The 21,562-nt window shown below is 50.1% G+C and overlaps 7 protein-coding genes across 7 annotated transcripts; 5 read left to right on the forward strand and 2 right to left on the reverse strand.

Annotated features, from left to right (window-relative positions):
- Positions 1–413: 413 nt before the first annotated feature.
- On the reverse strand, positions 414–1,925 carry cds1 (phosphatidate cytidylyltransferase; the record flags this gene model as incomplete). Its single annotated transcript, XM_057282356.1, has 4 exons — positions 414–452; positions 503–1,293; positions 1,343–1,706; positions 1,773–1,925. 4 exons carry the CDS (start codon positions 1,923–1,925, stop codon positions 414–416), a joined length of 1,347 nt encoding a protein of 448 aa, XP_057133239.1.
- A 429-nt stretch (positions 1,926–2,354) lies between these two features.
- On the forward strand, positions 2,355–4,613 carry N7471_009638 (uncharacterized protein; the record flags this gene model as incomplete). Its single annotated transcript, XM_057282357.1, has 2 exons — positions 2,355–2,786; positions 2,835–4,613. 2 exons carry the CDS (start codon positions 2,355–2,357, stop codon positions 4,611–4,613), a joined length of 2,211 nt encoding a protein of 736 aa, XP_057133240.1.
- A 1,047-nt stretch (positions 4,614–5,660) lies between these two features.
- N7471_009639 (mitochondrial 37S ribosomal protein uS4m) lies at positions 5,661–7,461 on the forward strand. Its single transcript, XM_057282358.1, has 3 exons — positions 5,661–5,723; positions 5,786–6,217; positions 6,279–7,461. The coding sequence occupies exons 1-3, from the start codon at positions 5,688–5,690 to the stop codon at positions 7,182–7,184; spliced, it is 1,374 nt and encodes a 457-aa protein (XP_057133241.1). The 5' UTR covers positions 5,661–5,687; the 3' UTR covers positions 7,185–7,461.
- A 613-nt stretch (positions 7,462–8,074) lies between these two features.
- N7471_009640 (uncharacterized protein) lies at positions 8,075–9,568 on the forward strand (the record flags this gene model as incomplete). Its single annotated transcript, XM_057282359.1, has 1 exon — positions 8,075–9,568. One exon carries the CDS (start codon positions 8,075–8,077, stop codon positions 9,566–9,568), a length of 1,494 nt encoding a protein of 497 aa, XP_057133242.1.
- Positions 9,569–9,990: 422 nt separating this feature from the next.
- Positions 9,991–11,433, reverse strand: N7471_009641 (pyruvate dehydrogenase (acetyl-transferring) subunit E1 alpha; the record flags this gene model as incomplete). The annotated part of the gene is made up of 4 exons (XM_057282360.1): positions 9,991–10,496; positions 10,568–11,022; positions 11,086–11,219; positions 11,311–11,433. 4 exons carry the CDS (start codon positions 11,431–11,433, stop codon positions 9,991–9,993), a joined length of 1,218 nt encoding a protein of 405 aa, XP_057133243.1.
- Positions 11,434–12,475: 1,042 nt separating this feature from the next.
- Positions 12,476–13,153, forward strand: N7471_009642 (uncharacterized protein; the record flags this gene model as incomplete). The annotated part of the gene is made up of 1 exon (XM_057282361.1): positions 12,476–13,153. The coding sequence occupies one exon, from the start codon at positions 12,476–12,478 to the stop codon at positions 13,151–13,153; it is 678 nt and encodes a 225-aa protein (XP_057133244.1).
- A 4,306-nt stretch (positions 13,154–17,459) lies between these two features.
- N7471_009643 (VWA and PH domain-containing RING finger protein) lies at positions 17,460–21,260 on the forward strand (the record flags this gene model as incomplete). Its single annotated transcript, XM_057282362.1, has 3 exons — positions 17,460–17,606; positions 17,857–18,345; positions 18,403–21,260. Exons 1-3 carry the CDS (start codon positions 17,504–17,506, stop codon positions 21,258–21,260), a joined length of 3,450 nt encoding a protein of 1,149 aa, XP_057133245.1. The 5' UTR covers positions 17,460–17,503.
- Positions 21,261–21,562: the final 302 nt, after the last annotated feature.

Consider the following 21,562-nt stretch of genomic DNA (forward strand, 5'->3'; position numbering starts at 1 on the left):
AAACAAAAGTACAGGGAAACAGCCGTCAATGAAGAAGAAGAAAAGTTATCCCCGTGCCTCCGGCGTGGAAGATTTTCGCTCTTCACACCGGTTCATTAGAGAGAGCCCTTGCCACGGGCCATTTTGTTGGGTGTGCCGTGTTGAAAGGCGGGTGAGGCGAGCGGGGCGCATGTATGTACATATCATGCACGCACACATTAAGGCTTGCATGCATATTCGGTGAACCCAAAAGTCCCGAATGAAGCAAGAAGCAAGAAGAGCAGGTCGTCGGCACAGCAGAAGCAATTGGAGGAGAGTTGCAGGGGGTGAAGCGCGGGGTTGAAAGGTCGTCCTCGAAAGGTGGAAGTGAAAGTGAAATATGAGTGTCATAAATTTGGGTCGGTTTTTCAATCTGAATGCCGGACAATTTAAGTTCATCGACGCTTGAGCTCGGTGACAAGGCAATCCAGAATCTGAAAGAGGTTAGCAGGATGACCATGGTAATTGGTTCAAGGAAACATACCGATTCTGAGACTGCACCCTGATTGTACAAGTACTTGCCCAAGCCACGGACGACCTCGAGCTGCTCATCAACCGTAAGACCGTTGATGGCGGTCTCGATGATGTCGCCCACGCTGACCTTGTAGACAGCAATGAAGCTGTGGTAGTACATGAAAGAGAAGAAGCCCATGATGAACTGGCAGTCCATGCGGTCAGTGATACCACCGTGGCCAGGAATGGACTCGCCAAAGTCCTTGATCTTGAAAGTGCGCTTCAGACCGGAAGCAAAGAATCCACCGAACGGAGCGATCAGCGAAGCGAAAGTGGCGAAGGCCAAGATGTGGAACTGAATGGGTTCCACCCAGAAGGTCTTGTCCAGGCCAAAGATTTCAAGAGAGTAAGGTTGCGACGTGAAGACCGGGTTCGGAACACATTCCAGACCGGTCAGAATATTCGAGCCCAGGTCGTTGACAGGACAGATGAAGTACTTGTAACGGATCAGCAAGTTGGTCATGAAATAACCGAAGGCAACGGTGCAGGCCCATGCGCCAAGGAATCCCTCAACAGTCTTCTTCGGGGAGAGCTGAATAAGTTGTGTCCTTCCAAAGCTAATACCGCAGACATATGCGAAGATATCATTGGTGATGACCAGCGCAGCGGGGAGGAAGAACCAGATCATGCCCTCGAAAATGTTGTTCATGACAAAGTGAGCCTGGACAACAATCAAATACAAAGCCATATGGGTCCAAGCAAACTGGGTGAACTGGAATCGGTAGTGGCCCTTCTGCAAAGATCCGACAAAGAACACGAATCCTATCAACCGGGATTAGCGGAGTAAAAGGGGAACAGTCGAGAAACTTACCCATGACGTAAAGTGTGAAGCTGATGAAGCGGTGGTGGTTCGCCAATGGAAGCAACACCTTGTCAACAAGCAGGATGTGCTTGAAGTAGTAGATCACGCTCTCTCCGTATAGGAAATACATAGTAGTCGCCAGGAAGTACCAATTCAACGATTTGGTAAACCGCAAGTTCTTCTCCTTATTGGGGATACTGGCGATAGCGATGACTTCCTTGAACGAGATGATTTGGATGCCGGTGATTAGGACAATAATATAAATGTGACCGGAGAACAGGGCGACGAAGAAACCGGCGATCATCACAAAAGTCCATATCGTCCGGGTGATGAAGGTCTGCTTTTTCTTCTCATATTCGGACTGAGGGGGATTCTAGAAGTGAAGATCGTGTCAGACCTAGATTCCGAGGCCATACTCCATACTGCACTTAAAACTGACCTCTTCAGTTATTGTAGATGGTTTGGACCCGTTGCCATTTTTGCTGGGGCTAGTGGGTTCTGAGGGTGCATCGCTGACGTCGGAGGACACGCTGAGGCGTCGCTCATCATTTGACCGGTGTTGAAACCTAACATTACGGCGAGATTTCGACATGATGTAGAAAAGGGGGCCGGGAACAGAATCTAGGCGGTAGAAGTGGAGAGTGCAGAGAGCGAAAGAAGATCATCGGATTAGAACTTGATGAGCTCATGTGAAGTACCGAAAGCGGTCAGCTTCAGCTTCAGCCCCGTGTTTATTTTATTTTTTATTTTTTTCGTTGCTTGTATTTTTTATAATTGGTGTATTATTCGGGTTTATTAATTGAATCAATCATTATTTGACCTTCAAATATTACGTTCGTGACTAGAAATTGAAATTGGATGTGCAGGGGTTGTTATCCAGGTGCTTTAAACTGCCGTGCTCTCTCTCTCTCTCTCTTTTTTCTCTTCAACCTCGGAACGACTCGAACTCGAGAATGATCAAAAGCCCTCGGTGAACTTAGAACGCGTCAACTCCCTCTGGTAGTCCATTCATGGCGGGGGCATGGAAGACGACGACGACGACTACGGCTCCGACGAGTTCGACTCCCTGCCACCGGGGACGTTGTATGAGCTGGAACAGAATGCATTCCAAGCAACTCAGGCGTCAGCCTCTCAGTACCACCCAAACCCCATAAACAGCAACCCGGTGCTACGCACTCAAGCAGTGCCATTAAACAACAATGCTGGATCGCTGAGACCGCCGCCTCGCTTACACACCGGGTTAACGAACGACTACAATACACTGGAGGTGGGGGAATTGGAGGCCGAGGTGTACGATAATGTGGATAACCCGCATGTCATTCCGCATGGCCAACATGTACTCGCCACGGATCCTAGATTTGCAGTCAACGAGCAGCTGGGCGATGCCATGGATGTGGACGACTACTATGGGCAAGGGAACGTCGCCGCGGAGATCAATGCACGCCTGGTGCAGGTGGGTTAGATGAATGCTTCTTTGTATAAACCCTAACAACCTTTATAGATGGAGCAAGAGAGAGAACAAATGTTACAGGAGCTAGCCGAAGCGAAGATGCAAGTGGAAACGAAAGCCGGGGAAATATCGATCATTCGAAGAAAGCAGACAACGATGACACAAGACTATGATCGGCAAATAGCGGCTCTACGGAAATCCATGGCCGAGGAAATGGCGAAACACAAGCAAGAGGTTGAGGCGGCCATGTCCGAAGGCAAGGTATTAGCGACGGAGAATGTATTTCTTCAACAAGACCTCGTGGATGAAGCCTACCAGCTACGGAACTACAAATCCAAGCATCGCGAGATGGAAGCCCCAGTGACTCCTCGAAAGTCCCGGGTGCTTCCATTCCGCGATGGATTTGACGATGATGAAATCGCCATGATATCGCCTAGCAAGTCTGCAGCGCGTTCCAAGCGAGCCACGCCGACGGTTCCAGGAAAACGTAAACGGCAATCAAGCCAGGATGGCCCTGCGCCACTACAGCTGAATCCTGCTGGTGTGGAGCTTATTATGACGGATGCGACTGATACTCCGGCGGAAGTCGACGAGGTGAAGCGCAAGTCTGCAGAGGCGGGTCGCAATCAACGATTTATGATGCGACTTTTGAGCCACCGTACGCATCCCAACCAAGAAACTGATTTCGAAGCCATGGCCAGGCTTGCGTTTCCCTCGGAACCGCATCGACCCATGTCCAGCATTGTCATGGAGGTCATGGCTCGTGTCGACCCGAGCAGCTACGTATTAGAATATACGCAAACGATTGCCTCGCTCTGGCAGCGTGCCATCAATGAGAAGTTCTACGAGCCGATCCCCCGATTTGAAGCTATCACAAAATATAGTTTGATGTCGGATGACGTCCCACTCTCCGAACTGATCACGCCTCTAGTTGGAGTCTTGCAAGACACCGTGGAGGTGAATGCAGTTCCTCGCTTCAAGTACGCCCCGGCATCACGAGATAAACGAATTACTCGACAGACACCACAATCAGATCTGCAGCCCCTAGTCGACTCGACTGGGGCCATGCGTCTACTTTACCAAATCGCCTGCGGAGTATTGCACATCAAAAGTGCAATGGAGACATTCTGGCAAAACATCCGGATCTCGTTCATTCTCGTGATGCTGCACCCGTCACATCCACTGGGTGACATTGTGCTTTTGATGAACCTCCTGTCAACAAGTATTCGCGCAGACTCCTTTGGTCCAATCAGAACCTCTGACCAGGACCAATTGGACGTGCAAAAATGGATTGTGGATCGCCTCACGCACATGCTGAGCGAACCTGCGACACCGGACGAAGGTGTGGAGCCATACACCGCATACGACATTTGTGCGATGCGGCTCGAGGTCCTACTGCTGCTGGAGTCGCTGGCATTCAACCCTATGGCCTCGTCCCAAAAGCATGCCAGTACGATCCTCGCATTACACCCAAATGCACTCGCTCGTTTATTCCGGTCGATGCACGATGAGCTGGATGCACTTTACTCCTCCCCGCCAGAGTCAGACCTGCGTGTTGCGCTAGTCAATGGCCTTATGCGGCTGATTTTCGGGGTCATGCGGCAACATGGCCCCTTGATCAATATGCAGGAGAAGCTGGCGTGTGTGTCTGGCAGCAAACAGAAACATCTCGTTGTGTTAACTCGCTTGGCGTTTTGTGATGGGACCGTGCTGGAGGCGGGCATCGATGATGAAACCGTGGATATGGCGCACGAGCTACTGGAGGAATGGACTAATCCCCAAGAAGCAGAGTCATTAGCGGAGGCGTTCCCAAGTTCTAGGAGAGAGTGACACAGTGATGACAGGGGAGATGTTCAACGTTGTACGACTGGGACTTTTGTATGCATTTAACACGGCGTGATGTGTTCTCTGGAGTTACTAGCTTGTTTCTTTACAATATACCAAACAATTTCATTTTCATATTTTTCAAGCATCCAAGAGATTAAGGAAAAGCTACAGAGTACACGTAGCTCTACTCCGTAGTAAGAGAGGTTTTAAGACATCGAACAAATATGAGCGGCAACATTTGCAGGGGTAATGCATCTCCCAATGCTTCACCGGATTTTCATCTCTCAGCGGTTAAAAAAAGGGCTGCAAGGGACCAGGAAAGGCAGTAAGGTGATGGAGCAGTCATATCTAGGACAGGGGCTGGAGACATTGTGGTCACCGCACGACGCGTCAGACATTTCCTAGGGGAGCTTCTTGAGGGGGGTTCTATGCAGAGCGTGCTGCACAAGGTCAACAACATAGGGGACTATAATAATGGCAACATGTTTCACTAGAAAGGATTGATATTGAAGCCGAGGAAAGAACTAAGAAAGCTTAGGTGTGCTCACTTCTAAATCATACGTAAATATAACCGGGGTGACCTCTTCTCCAACCTCGTGCCACTGGCTCAAGAATTGATGAAAAGAAAATATTCCACGAATGGAGGTGCCAAAGAATACGCCTGTCAATGACACGGATGCCATTGAACAGACTGTTCCGCCGCGCTGTGCAATGCAGGGACCAGCCTGTGGTAACACGTCTTATTGATCACGGTCACCCAAACAAGGTAAGTATGAAGAAGAAAGAAAAAGGAGAGGAAGAGCCGGTGCAGAGGGACCTATATATACACCTCCCATAGGGCGGTGGCATAATTCAGACAGGGCGGTGGCATTAAGCGAGATTTGATTGACCAATCAGCAAGTGGTACCCCTTACATAGCATGCAAACGAGGCAAACATATACTCCCCCAGTAATTCCTTCCTTATGTTTGAGGCATCAATTTCCTGACAGTCACGTGCCCTGAAGTTTTGAGACTCGGCCAATTTGGACTGGATAACATATCATTTGCTACAGCATTGTGTCTACCGAGTCGCCATAATGAGAAACAGAGCAACCAACACGTTGTCGAAAGGCGTATGTCTCTTCTGCTAAACTTGATTTCCCCAATTCCAAAAGACTAACAAGACACCGTTCAGAAAATCCGTCAATCATGGAGCAAATACAACCTGTATAACATGCAACGATTCCGCAGCCCACCCACCGCCAATCGCACATTCTTCCAGCAGAAATGGTCTGCTAAGGCTGCCTCCCGTGCCTATCACGGCGAGCAAGTCCGCGAGGGACAGTGGAAACGCATGTTCAACCATCGCATCCGCAGTGTTATCCCCATGAATGCATCCGACTTGGCCGCCGATGACGGTTCCCTAGTCTCGTCCGGTCGAGGCTCAGGGCTTGATAAGGGTGGAAAACCCGCTTACCAGACGCGTCCTACACCTTACACCAACATGACCTTTGCGCCCCTGGAGCGCCGGTTAGATGTGGCCATCTTCCGAGCTCTGTTTGCTAGCAGTGCCAGGCAGGCGAGACAGTTCGTCATCCACGGAGCGGTCACTGTTAACGGGCAAAAGGTATGATGCGATGTGGGAAGCCACTGATTCGTTGGTTACTAACTCGCTTTTGTGTTACTAGATGAAACACCCCAGCTACCTCCTTAACCCCGGTGACCTCTTCCAGGTCGAGCCAGATCGCGTCTTGTACGCTACTGGTCACACGAAGACTGCGTACGAGCGACGTCACGGCCGATTGGGTCGGAGAAGGGCTAAGGCACAGAGGTTAGCGGAAGCCGAGGCAGCCGAGGCCGCACCGGAGGCTGAGGCGGAGTCGAAGGAGACCGCCAAAGAAGATACCAAGGAGACTGAAAAGGAAGATACCAAGGAGACTCTCAAGGCGCTTATGGCACAGGCCAAGGCTGTCATGTCTGCCGGCAAGCAAACACTCGCGCCCCAGCGCAAGCAGGAGCTCCGCGGCTTCCAACAAGCTGTCCGCCGCGTATTGTCCCGCTCCGAGTCCAGCACCATCCTCGCAGAGAGCCTGGAGGCCCAATTTTCCCAGCTGACCCTGCTGCTCAAGGCCAAGCGAGGCGAGAAGAAGCCAGAAAAGAAGGATGTGAAACCCCGTCCAGAAGACGCCTTCGCATCCGACAAGGGAGATAAGGAAGTGGCTTCCGTCAAGAGAGATTCAGAAGCCACAGCCAGCGACAAGCTCTCCGAGGCCTTCGCACAGGCAACGCTCGGTAATGATGTCGATGCCTCGGAGCTCAGCGACGAAGAGTTCGACACCCTCAAGCGCGCTCTTACTCAAATGCGCGACAACCCTCTCGACAACAGCAAGACCTACTCCACCCCCTGGCAACCACGCCAATACATGTCTGCCTTTGCCTTCATCCCGCGCTACCTTGAGGTCAACCAGAACATTTGTGCAGCCGTGTACCTGCGCCATCCCGTGGCCCGCCCCGGTGCCGCCGAGGTGCCCACTCCCTTCGGCGAGTCCATTGCCACTCCGGCTTATGGCTGGTACCTGAGGAGACGGTGGTAGAGGATACGATTTGGCCTGTCTTTCTCTGCCTAACCTGTCCCTTCCTCGTTTGTCTCTAATGTTCTACTATTTTCCCTCCCCTAAACTTCTCATCTGTGTATTAGTGGGCGCTTAGCTCTCCCTCCTCCCTTTCTGCATATTTCTGGATCATGTTGACCATGGTGTTGGTTCCTGTTTTGCTTTCTCTTTGGAGCTTTTTGTGTCAGCTCCGCCCCCTGTACCACCATAGCCATGATGTGTTGTAAATGGATATATTATTGATGCTATTGTTTCACGCTGTAGATTCCCTTGTCCTTTGTATAATCCTTGAGTAGACCAAGCTACTTTGCCTGCTTATTATGGGTGGATATTATGTCGAACAGGATGCTCTCGATGTACTGTTAGATTCTAGTTCCATGAGATACTAGAGCCTCACGAAGTTGTACGGACATGATAAAATTTGTGGAAATTACGTAGAGGTGGTCGAGACTCCGATATATACATCGCGAATATATAAATGTGCAGCCATTGAGTACATACTAAAAATCCCACGGAAAGTATATAATTCAGCGACTACATATAATTAGATAAAAACTAGACATCACTAATTTGTTAAATTGTCCAATTGAAGCTCATTCCCATACTCTACAAGACTAATAGATGCTTGGCGCACGGACCTCACGGAAAACCCTCAGGTGAAATCCATCGCAGCTTTATCTTTATCCCCACAGATCGACAAGGACAAGTCTGCATTGGTCTGCTTCACCATTTCAAGGTTGTCACCCTATTGATGACTACACTAAACCAAGGAGTCTACCTCCTGGACCCCATACACCACACAACTTGCACTGTTGATCTCCCACAGCGACTGCTCGGCTACTGCTATTGCTACTGCGCAAGCTGCTGTCCTCATGACGCGCATTCAACCACATGAATACAGCCGCTCTTCATATCACCCTCCTGCACAAAATTCCTTCGGAACAGTACCATCGGGCCTGCGCGCAGGGTTCAGCCCAGCTTCCCAGTCCGTGTCCGTGGTAGTGAGGAATCCACCTACAACCGATAACGCATCAGAGAGCAGCGAAGAGACACCTGGAGGGGCAAATATAACTGGAAGTGATTCACGCGAAGGAGACATCCTCGAAAGCGATCTATACTATGCGCCGATGCCGGTGGGCGTAGCTCAAACCAGCGAAGGAGATGGGTCAAGGCTGATGTCGGGATCAACCACTAACAGAGGCACGAAGCGCAATCACAACGGTGACGATGAGCTCGATGGCGACACTTCACGGCAGCATAGACGTCTTACGACCAAAGAAGAGGTAGCGCTCTTCGAGATCTGCAACCAAAACGCAGACACCTTCGGCAGCCGCAGTAATCTGTGCAAGTGGTGGATATCCATCGCCGCCGAGTTCAAGCGCACACATGAGGGCCGCTCATACTCGTGGCACTCGGTGCGGCGCAAAGTAGAAATGGTCACAAGACAGCGCATCAAGTACCTTGAGGACCAGCGACAGCGGGGCTCAAACGCACCCGGCTCAACGGCCGAGGAATTGATGAACCCGCAATGGCTCGCTGCCGTCGATGCCTGGCTTCCGACCTGGCAGCGGTGGGAAGAAGCCGAGAACCGGCGCATTGCAAAGCGGGATGAGCTTAAGAAGCGTAGACAGCCGCAGCCCTGGCGCCAGAATTCCAAAAACGGAGACCAGGATTCATGGCGGAGCCTGCCTGGGTCATCTGCCACTAGCCCGACTGATGTCAACGCCGCAATGATGGGTATGCTGCACCAGCCTGTCGCGAATACCATTGGTGATGCTACCCTCCCGGCTACCAGCCCTACGCCCTCTCCCTCAATTGCTGGTCCTGCACCACCCGCCCATTTCCTCGAATCACCTTCCACCCCCGTCTCTGCGGCCACCTCACTGAAACTACCACCAGGGTTTGAGAATATGTTCTCAACCCCACAACTCACATCACAAGTCGCACCTCTGCCCTCCATGTCCACACCACCAGTCCCACAATCCGATGGCCATATGGTCTCAGCCGTCCTCGAAACCCTGGGGAAACTCAACAAACACCTAGACGCCGCATCGGGTGGTGGTATAGACCCGAGTGCCGCCTCACCCGTGATCTCGGCTTTGGTGCAGGCTGCCTCGGAACCATCGGTTCTGGCTTCTCCCCGGCAATCACAGCACTCGCAAGTACAGCCCGCGTTACAGCAACAGCCTGCGCAAGGTCTCACTCACATTCAAATCGAGCAAATGAAGGAAGAGCTCCGGCAGGAGATGCAGGCCCAGTTTCGAGGTGAGCTGGAGCGCGAGCGTGTTGCCATGGAAGAAAAGCTGGACTCTGTGCAGCGGACCCAGGACTTGATTCTTGAGATGTTGAGACAGGAGCCTGCTTGATGCAGATGGAGTCTTAGTTTCGCACTTTTTCTCCAGACATGGCTTGTGTGGCCTTCTATTTTTTTTTTTCTATTTCTTTCTGATATGATACCCATTATCGACTGCGAAGGACGGCGTGCCTGCATATGTATCTACGAGAAGGCTGATATTTCTACCCAAGTCTTTACTTTCTTGATATTCTTGACGAAGACATTGCAAGATTACTTCCTAAAATTTGATGCACTGAACTTGAAAAGGACCCAGCCGATGGCAATTGCTCTCTACTCTAGAACAGAAACCAAGTAAACAAACATAAGAGAAAATAGTCATCGGGCTAAATTACAGATAAATGATAGAACGACTCAAGAATGCCTTCCCGAGCCTTCACACAACGATTAAAAGCTCTTCCATGATGCACAGAAGTGCCTATAGGGCAAAACAATCTAGTAGTAGAAAGTCTCATCGACGGTACGACCACGCATCCACTTGGGCTCAGAGCCACGGACGTAGATGTCCTCGAAGAGGTTGCGGGCAGTGTTTTCGGGGAAGGGCATCTTCTCAGCCTCGGCGACCTCGGCGTCGATGTTGGCACGGGCGGTCTTGTCGAGACCCTTGAGCTCCTCCTCGGAGGTGACGCCCCACTCGAGCATCTTCTGCTTGAGGCCAGCGATGGGATCGTTGGTGCTGCGCATACGCTGGATCTCCTCACGGCTGCGGTAGGTGGTACCGGGGTCGGACATGGAGTGACCACCGTAACGGTAGGTGACGTACTCTAGGACGAGGGGTCCGTTGCCGGTGATGGCGTAGTTCTTGCTGTACTGGACAGCAGCCTTGGTGGCAAGGACGTCCATGCCGTTGACCTTCAGACCGGGGATGTACTGGCCACGCTTGTAGTACTCGGTCAGAGCGGAGGAGCGCGAGGCGGAGGTACCCATGCCGTACTTGTTGTCTAGAGGAAACACAACGTTAGTACATCTGTCGGTTTTTGAGGCTGTAAAGACCTGGGAATAAACCACTTACTCTCACAACCGAAGAGAACGGGGAGGTTCCACAGCTTGGCCATGTTGAATGCCTCGAAGACCTGACCCTGGTTGGAGGCACCGTCACCGTAGAGAACGATGGAGGTGTTGGGCTGCTCGTTGTACTGCTGGGCGAAGGCCAGACCGGCGCCGACGGGCACCTGGGCACCGACGATACCGTTACCACCGTAGAAGTTCTCGGCGAACATGTGCATGGAACCACCCTTGCCGTACGCGATACCCTCACGGCGACCGAGAAGCTCACCAATGATGGACTTGACGGTACCACCACGCATCATGGCGAAACCGTGGCAACGGTAAGCGGTAATAATCTTGTCCATGCGGGTGATGGCGTGCTCAATTCCGACGGCGACGGCTTCCTGTCCGGTCGACAGATGGCAGAAACCCCGGATCTTCTTCTCCTTGTACAGACGATCGGCGGCCATCTCCATACGTCTGCAAAAGAACAAGCAGTCAGTCAGCAGCTAGTTCAAACCATCTGCCATCGTGCTATCGTACCTCATTGCGACCATGTCGTAGTACATCTGCTTGAGCTCCTTCTTGGAGGTCTCGAGAGTGTACGGGGGTGGGTCGAGCTCGTAAGTCTCGAAGCTCTCATCGGAGAGACGGACAGTGAATAGCTTATCATCCTCCTGTTCAAGCGCAAGCACAATCATTAGCAATTGAAACTCCGGAAACCTTCGGGCGAGGTTTTTCAGTGCTTCCGGATAGGGCTCAACAAACCTGCGGGATCGGGCTCTCGACGTTGGCGGAAGCGGCGTCGGTGGTAACAGTGCGACGGGCAAGAGGAGTGAAGGCACGGCGCCTCAAAGGCGCAGCCTGACGGACCGCGGCACGGAAGAGCATTTTGTGAGGGAATTGGAGATGGTACGTTGAAGGTGATAAGCACCTTTTTCCGTCCCAACAACTCTCTTCAATTTTGCCGTCTTAGTCAGCTTCCAGATCGGGGCCGCCCGGTGAGGAACGTCAGGCCGGGTCCGATGCTTGTACTTCACTACTTCACTCTTGAACATTGAACATGGATTTTGCTATATTTGCTTGCATGTTCTTGTATTCAGCAATTAACTCCCTTGAAATTATCAAAATGAACCATCCCGTCTAAAAACTGGCGTTACTGCTGTGCCCACCTGGAACTCTTTTCGGGTTTCGATATCCGTTCCGATCCCAACGGTTCGGTGCGCCTCTATATAAAATAGCAACTTCAACCCTTTGGTGATAGGAGGATCAAATCCAAGCTTTTCTAGAGAACTAATTACCTCTTCAATACGTATAGGTCATTTAACTGGCTTATAACAAGGTCAAGGTTAACAAACAATACTCTTGTAAAGCAGAATATATACAAGCCTGGGATATTATCAGTGAGTTAAAGGGCAGTACACTAACAACCTAACTGGGTAAATGATCATAATTGCATTAGCAGTGATGAGAACGGAATATCAGGCAACTAGACTTGCATATCCCAAAGCCCAAAGTATGTCTGTTTTGACTGTGAGGCAGAAAAAAGCCACTCCCAAATAGATATCAAAAGGTAATTGACACCAACCTCGGGACTATTGAGAGAGATAACTATTGAGAGGCTCAAAAGGCAACACGTCCTTGTCGCTAATCTTTTCCAGCAACTCCAGAATCCTTACTCCTAAGTGAATAAGACCCCAAGAGGATGATTTATTGACTATATTGACTTATTGACCTTCCAAATGGATGCGCAGTTTGTTCAGGCATTGCGTGTCGAACGCCGAGCCTCATTATTTAAGACGCTGCTTTTCCCCTCCATCATCCTCTCTTTCTCCGCATCAGCTTCTGAACCGGTGTGACCAAGGTATCGTTGTACTATGCCTCCATCTCAAGACAGGAATCTAACAAACCACCAGGCAGCACCAACCTCGATATGGCGGAATCCACTGCCAGAGCAAGCCCTCCGATGGCTCCTCTCACCGGCCCTCCCATTGGCCCTGCTCACGAACCTCTGGTTGTGTTCGTTGCCCGTGGAGCTCCCAATCCCACATACGTCGACCTTGGCCAGCTGAAGTACTATCTTCGTCCCGCCCTGATTGAGCTCCAGGAAACATTTGAGCGCAAGTATGGGAAGCTGGAAGACCGTTCCTACTGCTATTGCCCATTGATTCATAAATCCATCACCCCCCTTGAGCCAGATTCCGACTCATTCCAGTGCCTGACAGACATGCTCGTGTATGGTCGCACATACGGCCGCGACATCATGTTTGTCTTGAACCACTGGGACTCCATCACCTCTGACGGACCGACCTTTGCCAATATCTTCAAAAACTTCACCGACGTCAAAGTGACTATTCGCGTCTACGGCACGATTTCAGTTGACCACGTTTCCGAATTCCACGATCTCGACGCCCACAGAGTCAGCGCTCACTACCAGGGCCTAATCAGACTGGAAGAACAGTATGTTATTGATGATGCACTGCGTTTTGTGGTCAGAGTCGAAGAAGTCCGCGCAGTCAGAATCGGAGTAGAGGAGTCAGTTGGCCTGATGGTGCAATTGACAGGTCAACCTGAGAACGAGCTGCTAGAGAGAGTGCTGTGGATGCTTTGACGCAAGGAAACGAACTGAGGAATTGGGCACTTGGATATTCGTGGAGATGTAAGGAGATCTGGCGATGGAAGTTTTCCCTCCATGGGTTGAGACATTATTCTATGCCCAAGTTTCTTTGTCCGAGGGCTGAAGCACCGATGTACCTTACCAACAGCTTTGAGGAAGCCTAATTACAATACCCGAGAAAGCCTTGAATTCTGCTTGTCTTTGGGATCAAATGAAACAATTAATACATTCATATCTCATTACTTCCTGTAAAGGATTATCTCGAGCATCGCATCGGGTAGAACATGGGACCTGTTCGCCCTGCACGTGTCTTATATAATCACCCAAAGCTGAAATGAATTCCAAGATTCTATAGTTGGATATAAAAACCTGCAGCTATTGCTTAGACACGATGCCCCAGTGCCGCTAGAACCAGCCCGTTTTCGACAAATTCAATATTGACCGCGCTCGTGACTCTCTTAGAAGACACCACCATTCTGCACAACCACGTCTGAGCACATTGCAACCGCAGAGCTATATAAATTCTTAGGCAAGCCTATTAATGGAAACATGATACCTTGTCTAATGCCACCTCCTATATGCGAGACTAAGAGACCATCTAAACGGATTATTCTCATGATTCCAATCGACTGAAGCAATGAGATACTGTGCATTCATGCTGTTGGAGAATCTACTCATACTGACCAATAATGTAGGTATAAGCCAGACCTGATGAAGCGCTCTAGGCTAACACAATTCTGCCTACACACCAATCGGACAGCACCCGTACATCAAGCGTTGAGGCGCTGTTATGCCAATCATATGATCTCCATAGAAGCCTTGCATTGGGTATAGGGAGTTTATAACCGAGCCAATTGAGATACACAAAGCATCTAAAGTACGAACTCGACACATCATAACGGCACGATCAAAGCCGTTGAACAAAGACAAGAACAGATACGTCGTATTGACTCAACACTAAGAGAATACGTGTCAGAAATATCGATACACAAAGTACGGGGTAAATGATAGATACATAATATATCCGAAACTACCCCGCTGCAAATGTACAAAACTTCAAGTGATGATGGATCTGCAAACTGCTGAACGCCGTTAGCACTACGGATTATGCACCTAGGTATCAGGTTAAAGGCAGTTTTATACCACATCCATTAGGCCTGACGAATGACGCCACGTCTCCATCAGTTCGCGCATTGGCTCAAGTTTACCCATAATTTATATTAACTTATATTAACTTATATTACCATTTCGTGCTAATGGCCACGTTAAGCCCTACAGATGATAGACCTGAAACACTGAGTTGATTCGGCTGAGACAGCTGCGATCGGTTAACAGAGACTTCTAGTGGCCCGGGCTGATAAGATCCAAGACATCCTCGTGTAGGACCAAGAGATACGTACTTTGTGTGAGGTCTTATGGGTATGAGAATGTGTGAAGGAGCACTTCGAAGGATTCGAACCACCCACTTGCATGGACGATCTGTGTTGCATGTGTACACCGGATTATCCTTCTCGGAGACTAAGCGGGTTTATTGTCGAGCTATCTACGCCATCGGGCGCACCGTTGTCCTTAAAAGGCACATTGGCTTGTGACAAAAGTCAGTTCTGGGTTAGCTAACCCGAAAGGATATATATCCTCGTTCTTATGAAGCTGGGGCTGCAGTCTATTGCATCTATTGAACTTTGATCGCAAGTTCAAGGCCTCGAGTCTTTTATGCAGCTAGAGATGATCGGGTTTCGGGATCAGCCTGGCCAATGAGACCTACATGTAGAAATTCACTCAACCGCATTTCACCATTAAAAGTTTAAAGGGTTACATTTCTAAACTTACGATGTTTGTACAAAGTAGGAGAATGCTATATCGTAGCCCTGGAGGTATCATCGTGATTATGTCACTTCCAAAATGCAACAAGTCAATTATCTAGAAGCGACCAGTTCGCACTCTGAAACACTGGTTTGATGATGTGCTCTGCCACCGCAAAATTGAGAGGGAAAGGACCAAAAGGATCATCCTGCTGAAACGAGTTAGACTGTGTTTACATTATTTTCTCCGCTTTGGAAACTTTCAACGGTGATGATCATTGAGTGATCTATGCGCTTCAGTCTACATCGTACTTTGTATATTTGGAAGATTGCGGAAGAATAGCCGGATACGCTATTTTACGGCCCAGAGCCAAGGCAGCCGACAACTGAGCTGTCAGGTAGGGTTGCCACCCTGGGGATCTCTATATGCCTAGACTTGACAGCTTCAAGGACGGGCAGCAAGGAGTTGTTACCAGTCAACTCCGCTCTTGTCCGTTCTTTGTAATCTCGATTAACCCGCATGATAATTCTCCGACGTAGGATGACGTGCAGGCCAGCACAGGGGGCATACCTACTTACATAGTTTGTGATAGATCCAATATCAATCAAACCCCCACCTCAAAGGGGGAGGCGTTGTCAATCGTCATCTACTACGGAGTACTCCGTAGCTAACGTTGTGTTAAGACGGGCTGTTAGGATATGACAATTGATACGGAGTACCCATTGGTGATACCTTCCGCAAGCTAGCATTTTTGATACAATAGAGAAATACTTGGTAAAGTGAGCACAGACACTCTGCAGCATCCAAAAAACAGGAGTATGTCGATCACCGTGTAAACGACATTTGCACCCACCCCGGCAACGGTATGATCCATAAGCGGGGGAGTTACAGTCAATGATGTGCAAATCAATTTCTCCTACAACATAGCTTTGGCCTCTCCTATTCCTATGGTAGATGGTTAAGCGCTAATGAGTGGGACGAATACGATAGACCCGCCGGAGTCCAATGCAGGCGCGACGAGGGAGATCAGCAGTCCAAAGCGAAGCGAGCCATACCAATTGGACCAAGGGCCTTTTGGTTGACCCAGTTGTGGTATAAGCTCGGGAGGTGCCTACCATGTCGCTTATGTTGTAGGCATAAAATCTCCGTTGGAGGAGTGATCGTCAAAACTCCGCTGGTGCGTCTAGAGGCCACTCCGTTCAGGACATCCGAAACCGAGGACCAATTTTGGTTGATGATCCGGTGTTGATCACGGACGGCAGCGGTTAACAGACTTGGGTTTAGAACTGGGGTAAACCCTGGGATGGTTGAAGAGAAATTGCGTCATTGCAGAATGATTTGACAAAAGAAGAAGTCTCCGATGGTTTTCCAGAATTCTTCTCCAGAACCAAATCTTTTGACAGGGGGAAGCCGTTTGGAGGATCGACACAGAAATTTGCCACTGTTTCCAGGAGCGTGGTCTTTGGTCAATATTGAGTGGGTATACGGCCAGTGGATAAAGGAGCCGCCTGTAATCACGTGCCTTGTCCGCAATTAGTGTTAGCGGAGATTGAGTTCCTCCGACCCGAAGTAAACCCACCAGGCAACCTTGTTATCACCACTCACGGATCCAGATTTCTCTGGAACGTCGGGAGTAATTCCCAAGGTTGGTGGATTGGTGAATTTGCCGAAATATTTGAGTGTCGCGAGTCCATGGGAAAGAGGTGGATGGGAACCCAATCGGAAGAAGCAAGATTTAGAGTCATAGCTATAACCTTGGAAGTTACGGAGTACAGAAAAAGAGGTTCATAAGTCAAAAGGTTAATAAATAACATAATTTATGTCTCCGTACTTCGTACTCTATTGCTCCATAATAAATTAATTAATCCGATTTCAGGATCATATAGATCCCTTAATTGGATTGTAAAGCCGATCGGATATCCGTGTTCTGTCCGAGAGTACCACAATTGCATTGAAGTACCGAGGTTATAGTATATAAAGTAGATTCTACATACTATTTAGTACGTAATTCTCTGTACTCCATACTTCGTATAATAGTTAATAATAGATGGAATATAGTAAGATGTTTCGTAAAGGAGTGACACTAGTAGTTCACTATATACCTACAACATAAGGCGGATAATAAGGGGTGCAACGCTAACTTTGCCGTAAAAAAAATATATCAATTAATTCAGGGGATCTCCACCTTCAATTCCATGGTTGAAAGTGGAACTTATTGTACTAGTGAGATCTTGACCAATTCCATTTTTTTGACCATTTTTTTTCTTTTGTTTTACTTTTTTCTCTGCTTTAGTTCCCATGTGTGTCCACTCTAAACGTGTGTACAACATATACTCTACCCCCCTGTTCAGCTCCATCTTTCTCACCTAGGCTTCTTCTATACATTACCTCTTGAAATGCCTCGATTTAATTATTGTATTTGGATTTAATTGTTTTTATTAATTGTTTTTGTTTTGTTTTTACTTTTGGGATCTCCTTTTGCCTTGTTTTTTTTTTTTTTCCTTCTTTTTCCCCCCCACCTCTTTGTTTCCCATTGAGTCGATGTGGAAACGTTCACCTAGATCGGAGGACAACTCTGGGAACGACTCAACTCAACATCATCTATCTGAGCTGGGTTTCCTAGGTCGATCCAAAAAGTCCAAAAGTAAGTCTGTGTGTGTCTCTCTTCTATTCCCAGTCTTGGACCAAATGTCCTAGATCTGAGACCATTGTGGCCTGTTCTAGATGCCTCATGGGACTAGTCGGACTAAAATCACCCTCCCCTGACTGGTGTTTGCGCCTTTTCTCTCTCTTCTATCCACATCTTCGATCCCTGAGCTTCTGCAAAATAGCCCCAATCTGCTATTAGTCTTGAAGGGCCCCCACCTTGCTAACCAGGTATCTGTGCCGTACAGAATTTCAATCGCAGCCAGAATCATCCTCTCGTTCACCTCTCCGTTCATTTCGCTCATTCACTCGGGGCGTGATAGACAGACCTAGCAGCAGTCTTTCAAACCAGACCAATATTACCCGGCCAAGAGCACCCTCGACTGTCGCAGGATCGATTAATTCTGCTTACCCAGAACCCGCCGGTCAACCTGCGCATTCAAATCGCTCACGAGCATCATTTAATTCAAGATCGGGACGGACCACCGGCCCAATGGAGGTAGATCGCACCCACACACGGAGGGAGAGGACTTTTGTCGGGAGCGAATGCGCCGTCTGCGAGGAACCCTTGGAGCATACCCTACGCGGCGAGCGTGTTCTGCAGCTCTCGTGCTCCCATGTCTCCCACGAGGCCTGTTTCTATGAATTTCTGCGGGAATGCGATGGACAATACTGCCCAACCTGCAATGCGCCATTGGCCCTGGACACAAGTCGCGGTGGAAATGTCTTGGATATCGGTATGTCCCTCGTGCGGGGTTTAGAGGGGCCCAGATGGCTAATGTGATTTTCCCCAGAGAAAATCAGTAATATTGTTCGCTCAGTGACGTCGCATGATACCGCTACAGTACGCAGTGGCTTGACAACACCAACTCCATGGGAGCAGTCGAGTCGACGACCACCAAGTGATTCTGGCAGTCGCTACACCTCGGGTACCCGAGAGCCACCCCCTCACACCTCTTCAACGAGGGAGCCATCTTACAACCCTTCAGCAAAAGAACCATCCTACAACCCCTCGAGAGATTCATCCTATAATCGACGAGATAGCCGTGATACCAGCAGCCAGCGTGAGCGCGTAGAGCGATTGACTGTGGGCTCTAATCCTCGTCAACCCCACTCCCGGAATGGCAGCGCGGCCGGCTCATCGGGCGAATACAATGAAGGCCAACACAGCAGTGGGCGGCGCCATGATTACGATGTTCAAGCTATGGAGTCAGACATCAGTCCTCGCCCCAAGGTCGCCAAGAATCCCATTCCCGCGCCGATAGTCACTGTCCGAAGCGAGTTTCCGACTATGAACCGATCCCGCCAACAGCAGACCCTCACGTGTCTGATTACGGTCGAGGTGCCAGATGCCAATTGGCGTCCTGACTTGGATGATCTACGACATACACCTTCAGGACAGTCGCAGCCGGATGAGCCATACACGGGACGATTTGGTGCACAGGATGCGCGATCGATTCAGCATGAACCGACGGAGAATATGGAAGAAGTGGCCGAGGAATTGCGCAACCGGGTGGACAATTGGCACGGTCTTGAGTTCCAACGGTTTGGCAAGCTGCGCCTCCACGGACACATGCGCGTGGGCAAGGATCGGGATTCCTGGCAGGAGTTGGAATGCTATCTCTTCGGAGAGATGCTTATCTGTGTCAAGGAGAAGAAATCGGCCGACCCCCAATTTGATGCCAACGGGCGACGCAAGCCTGTTCGTTGCAGTCTCAAGGGCTCAATTTTGATTAAGAAGCATTTAAAGTCCATCGAGGTGTCGCCAGATGAACCTATTCTCTCCTTGAACCTTTCTGTCTCCGAGCTGCCTTGTTTCTTCCTTCGCTTCCAGAATCGCAACCAGCTTGAGACGTGGCGTCGGTCTTTGATCGATTTGCACCCGGAGGCCCTTTCACGCCACAATGACTATGACTATGACAACTCGGGAGCGGAGGAGGATGACTACCGTGGTAGCCGTGGAATCCAACGACAGGCTTCTATCAATTCGTCTTACGGCGCAGGAAAATCCATCAATACCGCTATTACAGACTACACCAACCCCGACTACGCCCACCCCGACGCAGAATTCCCTGCAATCAACACTGTTCATATTCCCCTCGATCTTGTTGTGGTCATTCCGGTATCCTCGTCTATGCAAGGCCTGAAGATTACTCTCCTGCGTGATGCCCTCAAATTCCTTGTACAGAATCTCGGCCCTCGGGACCGGATGGGTCTCGTGACTTTTGGCTCGAGTGGTGGAGGTGTGCCCCTGGTTGGTATGACCACCAAGTCTTGGGCTGGATGGCCCAAGATCCTCGAATCGATCCGGCCGGTTGGACAAAAGAGTCTCCGTGCGGACGTGGTTGAAGGTGCCAATGTCGCCATGGATCTTCTGATGCAGCGCAAATTCAACAACCCCGTCTCGACCATTCTTCTGATCAGCGACTCTTCTATCTCCGACCCCGAAAGCGTTGATTTTGTAGTCTCCCGCGCGGAAGCTGCCAAGGTCAGCATCCACTCGTTTGGTCTTGGATTGACCCACAAGCCCGATACTATGATTGAGTTGTCTACTCGTACTAAGGGATCTTACTCATATGTGAAAGATTGGATGATGTTGCGAGAATGTGTTGCTGGATGCCTGGGCGCGTTGCAGACAACTTCCCACCAAAACGTCAAGTTGAAGCTCCGCCTACCTGAAGGGTCACCCGCCAAGTTTGTTAAGATTAGCGGCGCTCTTCACACCACAAAGCGTGCAACTGGCAAAGATGCCGAAGCCGCACTGGGAGATCTCCGATTCGGTGACAAGCGCGACGTCTTGGTTCAACTTGTCATCCAGCCCGATAACGCCACGCAGGACAACATGCCGCAGGATCCATGGGAGAGCCTAGTCTCTGGATTGGAGGCTCTCGGCGGCGGTTCTGATGGCGATGAAAGCCGAGTTCTGAGTGTTGAAGAGGTCCCATTGATCCAGGCTGATCTAACCTACGGCGACCTGCTCCGTGATGGCCATCTCACCCACTCCCCCCGCCCTTCACTCCTGGCCATTACCATGTTGCCCCCTAATCCTCGGGCCAAGGGTCACCGATCCTCGACCCCTCCAATTCCTCCCCACCCCTCGATCGTGCAGCGCCGCATGGAGCTGCTCACTTCCGACATGTTGACCCGTGCTCTCACTCTGGTTTCTCGGGGTCAGCATGATCGCGCGATGCATCTCCTCAACGAAACCCGCAGCATCCTCAAAGGCCTGGGCAAGGGTGGCCTGCCACCTCTGCCCCAGGGTGCTTCCCGATCCGACGGCGATGCCGACAGCCGCGGTGACACCCCAGTCTCGGCCTCCTCTCCTAAATCGTCTACCTTTAGTGGAACCCATTCATCCGCTTCCGATACCAACACTATCACACCACCCTCTGCGGTCGATGCTCAGACGATGATTGCCCTGAACGCAGATCTAGAATCGTCCTTGGAGTGGATCAACCACCCGGCAGTCTTCGGGCGTGATTCACGCAAGGCAGTGCTACAGAGCATTGGTGTGATCTCCTCACAGCGCGCCTACACCTTCCGCACTCCATCCGAAGCTCACTGGGCCCAGCGCGTCTCCGGTGTGCGTCGTTTGACGGAGCGATCCCAAGACTGGCGCGAGACTGGCGACGATGCTTTGACGGAGGAGTAGGGAGTCAACCCTCTACAACTCAGCACGTCTTTTTCTTCGTCTTTCTTTGATTTTTGAAACGTTCTCCCTTGTCTCATATTCCCGACTTCTACATACATACCGAGTCGACGTATTATTTCCCCTCTGCTTTTTCCCCCTTTGCGATTACTTTTACCATCCCTATGATACCACTTTGTTCCCATGACTACGCAACATGATACCAGGGGCTTTGTTGTCGATGTGTTTCCGCTGTATTTGGACATAACATCTCTGTTTCTATGTAATTGCTCTGACGGTCTCGGCTATGGTGCGCGGGTGGGATG

The sequence above is a fragment of the Penicillium samsonianum genome (assembly GCF_028829775.1).
Source record: "Penicillium samsonianum strain IBT 33392 chromosome Unknown utg000005l_segment0_segment0, whole genome shotgun sequence".
Lineage (NCBI taxonomy): Eukaryota > Fungi > Ascomycota > Eurotiomycetes > Eurotiales > Aspergillaceae > Penicillium > Penicillium samsonianum.